This window comes from Misgurnus anguillicaudatus, chromosome 13 (genome assembly GCF_027580225.2).
Source record: "Misgurnus anguillicaudatus chromosome 13, ASM2758022v2, whole genome shotgun sequence".
Lineage (NCBI taxonomy): Eukaryota > Metazoa > Chordata > Actinopteri > Cypriniformes > Cobitidae > Misgurnus > Misgurnus anguillicaudatus.
Window position 1 is genome coordinate 23,084,948 of NC_073349.2, and position 11,032 is coordinate 23,095,979.

Here is an 11,032-nt window from a genome sequence, read left to right on the forward strand (position 1 = left end):
ATGCGTTTTAAATCGCAAGTCATTATTTCGCATGGGGTGTGTGCTTGTAGAACAGGTTGCAGAAACAACACTTAAGTGCAAAACATTTGAGATGTAAATAAGACTCAAATCCTTGTGGCTAAAACAATGTCTAATTTAATCTTTAAAAAGGTAACTGTAAGGTTGTATTTGTAACGTTTTTTGCAAAGCTCAGCGTGAAAGTTCTGGGTGATTGGTATGTAGTTCATTAGCAAGTCGAAAAAAAAATGCATATGCGTGCTCACTTCATGGCAAGCTCTTTGGAGATCTGTTCCAGCGATCGTCCTTTCGTCTCTGGCACAAATGCAATCACAAACACCACCAACACGAAACTCATGGCAGAATAGGAGAAGATCACATTGGGCAGGCCGATCCGCTCTACAAGGATGAAACATTACAGTAAGTCACTGTTATAAACATATATTTTAACAAACAAAACTGTCCTGTAGAGCATTGCGTTCACAGCGCAAAAGATTCTGGGTTCAATCCCAAAAACAAGACACACTCAAAAAGGTACACCTTGAATGCACTGTAAGTCGGGTTAAAGATCAGTGGTTCCCAACCTTTTTCACTTCAAGGCCCCCCACTCACTCAATTTTTTCACATAAAATTAACTAGAACTTCGAATGACAAGACAGATGTATATTCCCAACAAAAATGGTCAAAAAAATAAGACACATCTTGATTTTTGCAAGTTCGGTATTTTACACTTAAAGCCCTGTTTTCAGATTGTTTATGATGAAATGGAGCTGTTTTGGCTGGGGTTTCGACATGTGCGGCTGCCCACGAGGGTTTTCGGGTGTTTGTGTTTCGCCTCCCACCTCTACGGTGGGTTTGTGGGTGCGCTGGCACGGTCCTTCCTAGAAGGCATTGAACTTTCGTTTACAAAGACGTGAAACTCACCTAGTGGTCGGGGGTGTTCACTGGTATGCTCACACAGGAATCGCTGCAAAATACGCATTCCAACAGGTTTTATTGTAGCTTTTGCCATCTCCATTGACTTGTATTAGATGTGCTGTGAGGTACGGTATTACGGTTGGGAAACACTGGTTTAGATAAAAGCATTGGCTAAATGCATAAATGTAAACAAAACTTTTACTTTTTTTACTGTACTGTATTGAACTTTATACACTTGTGTTTTTATCTCTGCAGAAACATCTCCACAGGTGCCAAAACTATTTTTGGCAATTTGCCTCTAAACACACTTCTAAATCTGGGATAAGTGGTCAGTATTTTTAGACTCTGAGAATAATACAACTATTAATACATGTGGTTATGTATTCCTTTTAGATATTTATTTAATTTATTTTAAAACTATGGCTTCCAAATTTGTTGATACATTGCTTTGGAAAAGCTGAAGCTAATAATAAACCATTTATGTGATGTAAACTATATTAACCTGGAGAACATCTTGTAACCTGTGGGAACTACATTTGTAAGGTAAATTTGACATTAATAATTAATCAAAAGTCTAGTAACTTGAAAGAAAACACTTCCTGTTTACAGTGTTTGTTAATGATCTATAGCTGAATTATCTGACCTTGCTCTTATATTGTAGCTCCTGCAGAGCCTCTGTTATTTTACTCTGTTAGACTCCATATAGGAATCTTATGACATCTTTTTGTGCTTTGATAGCTGAATATTCATACTGATGTCTTGGTCTCAGCAAGTTCAGTGATAAAATCTACACTCACCGGCCACTTTATTAGGTACACCATTCCAACTGCTTGTTAAAGGATTAGTCCATTTTCTTAAAAGAAAAATCCAGATAATTTACTCACCACTATGTCATCCAAAATGTTGATGTCTTTCTTTGTTCAGTCGAGAAGAAATTATGTTTTTTGAGGAAAACATTGCAGTATTTTTCTATTTTTAATGGACTTTAATAGAGCCCAACATTTAATACTTAACTCAACACTTAACAGTTTTTTTCAATGGAGTTTCAAAGGACTATAAACAATCCCAAACGAGGCATAAGGGTCTTATCTAGCGAAACGATTGTCATTTTTGACAAGAAAAATAAAAAATATGTTGTACTTTTAAACCACAACTTTTCGTCTAGGTCTGGTCCAGCGCGACCTAACGTAAATGCGTAGTGACGTAGGGAGGTCACGTGTTACATATATAAAACGCACATTTGCGGACCATTGCAAACAATAAACTGCCACAAAGACATTAATTAGTATCAGTTGACATACAACAACGTAGGAACGGTCCTCTTTTAACACACTTGTAAACACTGGGGCGGAGTTTCGCGTTCGTCCTCTGTGACCTCTTGACGTCATAACGTATTGCGTGGGGTCACGCTAGCGCATCACGACCGGATCTAGACGGGAAGTTGTGCTTTAAAAGTGTATATTTGTCATTTTTATTGTCAAAAATGACAATCGTTTTGCTAGATAAAACCCTTATGCCTCGTTTGGGATTGTTTATAGTCATTTGAAACTCCGTTGAAAAAAACTGTTAAGTGTTGAGTTGGGTATTGAATGTTGGGCTCTATTGGAGTCCATTGGAATTAGAGGAATCCTGCGATGTTTTCCTCAAAAAACATAATTTCTTCTCGACTGAACAAAGAAAGACATCAACATTTTGGATGACATGGCCAATCATCAAAGCCAAAGATCAACATTGGCTTTCAGAGATCATGCACCCTGCCTTTAATAGATGTAAATCTAACGTAAATCAATACAGATCTCCGATTTGTCTTTGTGTGTGTTACCTGTCAGGGTCAGGAAGGTCATTGATATGAGCAAATTGGTGGCCCAGTTGAAGGCAGAGATGACGGACACGGCCTTTCCACGGATGCCAGTTGGGAAGATCGCACTTAAAACCACATGTACCACTGGAGAAAAAAAACAGATATTGTTAAAGAGACTTAACAGCACTTTTAATTTTTATTTAACTCTTGATTGACACGTTATGCCACGAAAAGGCTTTTTGTTAAGCTGACACTTTTCGATTGATTTAAACTACACAAACTAGCAAATTTCGAAATATATTTGCATTTCATTATACATATTACATGCTATGTGCTTATGGCCTGAAAGGTCAGTTTGTTTAATCTGGTTCAACAGGCTAAACGGGTGTGCTGTTTAGTGCTGCCCACTTTAAATCCCTTAAGAACACATAGAGAAGACTTGTTATGTCAATATCTTTGAATGATGTCAAAGGGTTATATCACTTTTTATTTGCTTATCACACACACGCTGTGTATTAACAAACCGATTTTGTCAAATACTCTCTGTTTATATTACCAAACAGAGAGTATGTAAACTACAGCAGAAACTCCTATACAAGCCAATATGAACTATTGCAGAATGTGCATCTTTCTATCTATCTATCTATCTAATACAAGCCAATATGAACTATTGCAGAATGTGCATCTTTCTATCTATCTATCTATCTATCTATCTATCTATCTATCTATCTATCTATCTATCTATCTATCTATCTATCTATCTATCTATCTATCTATCTATCTATCTATCTATCTATCTATCTATCTATCCTGGGAAAACATTCCTAACAACTATTCTACTATCTAGGATTTTAAACATTTTCTCAAATTAATTTCTCTAAACACACTATTATAATAATGTTCTGTTTTATACTCATTGTGAAAGTGTCATGTTATGTTAATCTTACTTGGTCCCAAGCTGATGGAGAATCCAGCTACATAAACCAGCAGGCTGACCAGAGAGATCCATTTGAGAGAAGGCGATACCTCATTTATAGAAACGGACTGAAGAGGAATTTTCGATCTGTCCTCTTCCAAACTCTCACCTGCTTCTGCAGTCTTAAGAAATGCTGTCCTATGATCATAAGTGTGGTTTAAAATCCAATTATTCGTAGTGGCATTAACTCTATTGAACACAGAATTGGTTTTATGATTGGTTTGATAGTATGAACCATGCAGTATATCAGTCTGGTCTCCCATTCTTAAAACAGTCAGATTTGCATTATTAGCAGGGCCTTTGCATAAGCTAGAAACCTGAGTTTGGCTTTGCATGGTTACGGCCCCTAGCGTTGCCGTCGACAACGTCATGATAACGGCTCCGACGCACAAGAGGGCTTTGGGTCCCACTTTATCCACCAGGAACACAGCAGGAATGGTCCCTCCCACCTTAACAACACCAAACCCTGTGGAAGCGAGAGTCGCTGCCTCGTTACCATGGAAACCCACACTGCTGAGAACAGTCGACGCGTACGCCAAAATGTTGGGTTGTCCGGTAGCCTGCTGCAAGAACACCAGAGCAGCACCGATGAGGAGTCTGTGTGACATGTTGTCACGGGAACGGAAGAGGTCCAGAAAGCCGTGCAACCGTTCTTCCCCCAGGGCCACACGAATGGCCCGAAGCTCCTCATCCACCGCGTCCGTTCCTTTGATGCCTGCCCGAAGACGGAGAAGAGTTGCGTGAGCGTCTTTTTCACGCCGTTGAGCGAGCAGAAACCGCGGACTCCTCGGCAACAGAGGCATGACTGCGGCTTGGAGCAGAGCGGGGAGAAGAACGCCACTGAAGGTAAATCTCCATCCGTCTGGAACCCCCGCGAATGCCCAGCTCATTCCAAAGCCCAACAGCATCCCTAAAACAACCATCAGCTCATACACACACACGCACCTTCCACGCCAGGTGGCGGGCGCTACTTCTGCCGCGTACAGGCATGAAGCGGTGCCTGACAGCGCCACTGCCATGCCTACCAACATTCGCCCAGTCACTAATGCCCAGAAAGATACCACACACACACTCAAAAAGGTGCCAAACACACACAGCAGCGCCGTGAAGATGATGGAGAAGCGACGTCCGTAGCGGTCCAGGATGATGCCGCCACCCAGAGACAGAAGGAAGGCACCGAGCAGCAGAGAACCGACGATCTGCTCCTGCTGGGGGCAGGAGAGACTCAAAACTTCCCTGAGTTGAAGCAAAGTTCCCGATATCAGACTCATCTCGTATCCCATCATCAACCCGCTCAGGCAGGCCACGGATACAGAACACAACACCAGCGCCCCACCATTGCCTAGAGAAGGAGAGAGGAAATTTTGTGAATTTTTAGTGTGTTATATTTCCCTTTTGATTTAATGATAACATAGTTTGAACCTCATTGTATATTCATAATAACCAGTAGTACCAGTATTTACTCAGATTAAATCATTTTTTTTCCTTATATTGGAAATGTACACTCACCTAAAGGATTATTAGGAACAACATACTAATACTGTGTTTAGCCCCCTTTCGCCTTCAGAACTGCCTTAATTCTACGTGGCATTGATTTAACAAGATGCTGAAAGCATTCTTTAGAAATGTTGGCCCATAATGATAGGATAGCATCTTGCAGTTGATGGAGATTTGTGGGATGCACATCCAGGGCATAAAGCTCCCTGGTGACTGTGGGGGCCATTTTAGTACAATAAACTCATTGTTATGTTCAAGAAGCCAATTTTAAATGATTCAAGCTTTGTGACATGGTGGATTATCCTGCTGGAAGTAGCCATCAGAGGATGGGTACATGGTCAGAAACAATGCTCAGGTAGGCAGAGGCATTTAAATGATGCCCAATTGGCACTAAGGGGCCTAAAGTGTGCCAAGAAAACATCCCCCACACTATTACATCACCACCACCACCAGCCTGCACAGTAGTAACAAGGCATGATGGATCCATTTTCTCATTCTGTTTACGCCAAATTCTGACTCTACCATCTGAATGTCTCAACAGAAATCGAGACTCATCAGACCAGTCAACATTTTTCCAGTCTTTAACTGTATAATTTTGGTGAGCTTGTGCAAATTGTAGCCTCTTTTTCCTATTTGTAGCGGAGATGAGTGGTACTTGGTGGGGTCTTCTGCTGTTGTAGCCCATCCCCCTCAAAGTTGTGCGTGTTGTGGCTTCACAAATGCTTTGGTGCATACCTCGGTCAAAGTTGCTCTTCTATCAGCTTGAATCAGTCGGCCCATTCTTCTCTGACCTCTAGCATCAACAAGACATTTTCTCCCACAGGACAGGACTGCCACATACTGGATGGTTGTCCCTTTTCACACAATTCTTTGTAAACCCTAGAAATGGTTGTGCGTGAAAATCGCAGTAACTGAGCAGACTGTGAAATACTCCACCATGCCATGCTCAAAATTGCTTAAATCACCTTTCTTTCCCATTCTGACATTCTGTTTGGAGTTCAGGACCACACCCCTAAATGCATTGAAGCAACTGCTATGTGATTGACTGATTAGATAATTGCATTAATGAGAAATTGAACAGGTGTTCCTAATAATCCTTTAGGTGAGTGTATAATAGTATGTGGAACTATTGTGGGCCCTCTTATGAGGAAATAATTTAACACTTGGGACCAGTGGCGGCCAGTGACTTCTTTTTCGAGGGGGCACGATGCCAAGCTCGTCAAAACATGTATATAGCCTGTCATATGTGCATCAAGCGTCATGTCAAAATGCGTGTCTGCTGCAGACGCTTCAAAGGGGTTTATGAAAAAAGAAACGCTCACGTTTGCCAGATACTCGCTAAATCTCATGTGTAATCAGAGTTTAGTGTTAAGTTAGTGTCTTGCGAGTATTTTGTGAATGTGAGCGTTTCTTTTATCCACATATTTTGACACGAAGCATGATGCACATAGGTTCACATGACGCACCGAACACATATTTTGACATGACGAGCCACACACGACTCTCCAAACACATATTTTGAATTTCGCGCCCCTCGAAAGATAAGTTACCGGCCGCCAACCCTTTGGACGTTAATCATACAATATAGTAAATATTACATTATACAGTATCTTATACTCTATACATTATAGTCAATAACCAAAGTAATATCAGTTTTCTTACCTGACTGTGCAGATGGGGTTTTCTCTAAATGTATGTTTGGGTTAGGACCCTGCACAGCTGCTTTGCTCTGGGGATCAGAGGTCATTCTTATGGACTCTTCAGAAGGGTCCATGTCCTTCTTGTGGTGCAACTGCTGTAAAGGGCAGTGAGATGTTACACCCAGAAACACTTTAACAGGTCTATTCAGTCAATAAACCTGTTCTGTGACATTATGCAGTTTCATACCAAAGATGATATTAGTTAAAATCTGCTAGGTTAGAATGTAAGACACCTGTACCAATATGTGTTAAATGTTTATCCATGAGGTCTGTAGAAACACTTGTCAAAACATACACCCCCCCAATAAAAATACCATAGTACACTTTAGTATTTGCTATAGTAATGTTATAGTAACTGCTACAGTTTGTTGATGCATTCTTCAGTATGCTGTATTATGTGGTAAACAATGTAGTAAATGTTAATATTTACTATGGTAAGTTTCAAAAACACTATCTATAGGACTTTTACTGCAGTTTAAAGTTTACAACAGATGTTGCACTAAAGTCTGCACTAAATTATATGCCAAGTCAAGCTCTTTAGTTAATTTAAACCCATACTAACCTACAAATGACAGTGGCACAATATTACTAAAGACTTTCTGCTACTGAAAAACATATTAGGTATTACAGTGTGTCCCATCAGGAATGCAAAGCCACAGACCATCTTGAATTTTTAGTGCTGTACAACCAAAGAAATGAAAGCTGTAAAGATCCTTCAAACGGCGCGTTTAAAGCGCAACAGTGCAGATGTTACCTCTTTAATGTCTTTAACGCTATGATATCATCTCAGCCGATCGACTGTCTACACCGGGTGGCAGTAAGTAATCCGTCCTTGGGTCGATACACGCTTCTTGTTTTGGACAGCACAGTGACTTAAACTCCGCCCACATCACCGAAAGAGGCAGACCGTGAGCACTGAGCAGCAAGCAAGCAACTTTTAAACAGGTTGTCTTTATAACTTAACTTGCATGTCTCGCTTTGACATGCGTTTCGTGTGACATTGCTTTGGGCTTTTAACACTTTTTTTCTAACTCAAAATAAAAAATAATGCATGTTGCATGTTCGCAAATTCTGATTTCCTAGCTGCAACGTAACTTACCTCGGCAATTCTCTGTCATTTGTTCGTGAAAAATGATATGTGTATACTAAAGAACAAATGGCTGATACACAAACACTCGATAATTCACTACAGTTTACTCGTTGTCAGTCTTTAGGTGTATTCTACTTAACGCAGTGCTGCGCAGACCGGTCAAGGAATGACGTCAAAGTATCGCTTCTTTCGCAGTGCTATGATGTCAAACGCCGATCAGTCTGCGCAGACAATTAAGTATTTTACAGTTTTTCTCAGTCGCTTTGGTACCTTTCTCAAATCATACTCCACATTTGTAAAACAGTAAGAGCATTTCTCAAAACAATTTGTACAAATAGGAAAATCACATTAGCGGCAAAAGCCAGTATCTTACTCAAAATCCTTCGTTCATCTCTCAAAAGTAAATAGCTGTGTCAATGAACTTGTCAGTGGCATCAGAATGACTAGTCCTTGTGTTGTTGTGTACGGATAAGACAGTCAAATTGCTTAGTCATGTTGTTAATTTAACAGTTTACTCTGCATGGATGTTCTGATGTAAACTATGGCTAAAGTTTTGTTTCTCTTGATGATATAGTGCCATCTACTGGTCAGAAACATGCAATTACACAGAGTAACAAATTAAACAAAACACGTCTTTTAAATCAATCTGCCTTGTGTTCTTCAATAGATTTAGTTCAGGGAAAAACATATGAAGGGATGACTTATAAATACAATTAATACATAGATTACTGCGTTTTAAAATGATACTCTACATTTTCTTCATATACAGTACTGTGCAAAAGTCTTAGGCCACCATGCTACCATTCGATTTGTTGTTTTTGCAATTGTATAGTGATCATATATAATTATTTCTCAGTCTTTTTGTTAGAATACACCAGAAAATACAGGAAATGTGTATGTAGTATTAAAAACAGTATAAAAGTATAAGTGTCAAGTATTTAGGGTTAAACTCCCCTTTCACTTGAGCAATAACAGGCAGCTGCAATATCTCTTAAACCTAAATGAAATTAAATCCTAATTTCTAATTCTAATCGAATGCCTTCAGGATTTCAGTCTCCTCAAAAAAGCTCAAGATGTGTTTAGTGCAAAAAGATGTCACACTAAATACTGACTGATGCCTGAAGACATTTAGTTCTGAAAATTGTTTTGTTTTTAATTTTGTGTACATATTTTTTGGTATTTTCTGTTTGTATCTTAAAAAAGAGTGAAAATAAATATGGATGGACATTAAAACTTTGCTAAGCAACAAAGATGGTGTTGGTGGCCTAAGACTTTTGCACAGTACTGTATATTGTATGTATTCCATTAATACCCTTAAGTGATACTGTATTCTGGTTGTTGACATCAGTGTTGGTTGCACAGATTGACTGACTTGTTTTTTATGTTTTAATATTATAATAACAATACCGAAATAATAGATTTTCTATTAACATTGCAAAAATAATGTCACTAAAATATACAAAGAAAATGTCGTGTTAATTGTTTTACTGCATGTTGCCTTATTCTCCTTAAATATATATTTTTAAAGAGCACATTGCGTCTCCAACCATTTGGGGGAGCTAGTATATAAGAGATCAAAGCTACTGTAAAAAGCTATGTAAAACAATGTTTCCATTGGGGATGGTCAAAAAAGCCTCTGGTAAGGGCTCCAATCCAAAATATATCGTGGGGCAGTTTAATTATAATAATGATTGGTTGTTATGTGGTAACGTTACTTGTAAGGGATCATGTTAAAGTTATAAGCCCCGACACATCAGGATCTGACGCGGGTCTTTTATCACACCGAAGGGGCTTATTTCACGATTACAACCGGCTGCCTGTACACTGTCCCGCTTATTACACGGCTGTTTGCCTCATAAGTGAGGTAAGGTAAATTAAATATTGATTTGAAATATTTTATTAGTTCATTTTTAACGCAGACCTTCCGCGAGGAAAACCGTTACTTTTGGTTTTAAGATAAGACGTTCAAATGCTAACTTATTTGGTTTAATAATTTGTAAATATAATATAATATATGTTATTAAAATACATATTTATATTTAACTTTATGTAATGTTAAACTGTACCTGTCAAAACGATTTGCATCATCTGGGTTATTGTGTGTGTCAGAACTGGCCAATCAGAATCAAGCATTTCAACGAGCCGTTGGAACAACTCGGATTTAAGATATTTCCCACCGGAAATAAGGTCTGGTTAAGTTACATTAAAATAATTTAGTAACATTTAAACATTAATGTGTTACTAATTATTTAATAACATCAAAACATTTACTATAGTTATTAAAGGTGCAGTGTGTAATTTTTAGAAGGATCTCTTGACAAAAATGCATAATAATATTCAAAACTATATTATCAGGGGTGTATAAAGACCTTTCATAATGAACTGTTATGTGTTTATTACCTTAGAAAGAGACCTTTTTATCTACATGCACTGAGGGTCCCCTTACATGGAAGTCGCCATTTTGTGCCACCATTTTTCTGTAGAAGCCCTTAAAGGACAATTTATTTTACTAAGTTGTCTCCGACGATGACATGTTTGTCCAGTGGCGGCTACCGTAGCTTCTCTATGTGTTTCAAAAGTGAGGAGTGAGCAGTGGACTAAGCCATTGTGTGCAATTCGCAACCTCTCCACTAGATGTCGCTAAAATTTACACACTGCACCTTTAACATTAAAAGAGCACCGTTCCAAATATTATTTCTGGGTTGAGGTGGGAAATATCCTAAATCCGAGTTGTCTGGAACGCAACACTCAAGTAGTGTTCACCTAGGGACTCCGTAAAAAAAATGGTACAACTATGGCCCCATGTTTTTGTAACAGCAGCTGTTTATATACCACTTTATATATGAAAAATAAAACTTTGTTCAATACTTGACTGGCATGTTGGCCTGTCTCGAGTACAATTACAAGTAATAATTTAATATTCTATGTTGTGTTTTTTGTGCTTTCCTTCTTAATGTAACCTCTGGTTTACCTTTAACAAATTACCAGTCATCTCTTTGATGTGTGACCAAGCTAAAAGCCTTAGGTACAGCGTTTCTGAGGAACTTGCTAAG

The 11,032-nt window shown here is 38.8% G+C and overlaps 1 protein-coding gene across 4 annotated transcripts in view; it reads right to left on the reverse strand.

Moving 5' to 3' along the window:
- slc2a12 (solute carrier family 2 member 12) overlaps positions 1-10,091 on the reverse strand; it is a 46,579-nt gene extending 36,488 nt beyond the window's left edge. For 2 of the 4 annotated variants that reach the window (XR_008639855.2, XM_055189440.2), the window contains exons 1-5: positions 7,644-7,803; positions 6,852-6,981; positions 3,664-5,034; positions 2,738-2,860; positions 264-396 (exon numbers count right to left, since the gene is read on the reverse strand). Coding sequence is in view for 3 of the 4 variants with exons in the window: in XM_055189440.2 (XP_055045415.2) it covers positions 264-396; positions 2,738-2,860; positions 3,664-5,034; positions 6,852-6,963 (1,739 nt within the window). In the remaining variant the exon portion in view is untranslated. Of the gene's footprint in view, positions 1-263; positions 397-2,737; positions 2,861-3,663; positions 5,035-6,851; positions 6,985-7,643; positions 7,804-10,045 lie in introns of those variants that run through there. The other 2 variants (XM_055189444.2, XM_055189443.2) reach the window with 2 other exon arrangements.
- Between the last annotated feature and the right edge of the window lie 941 nt (positions 10,092-11,032).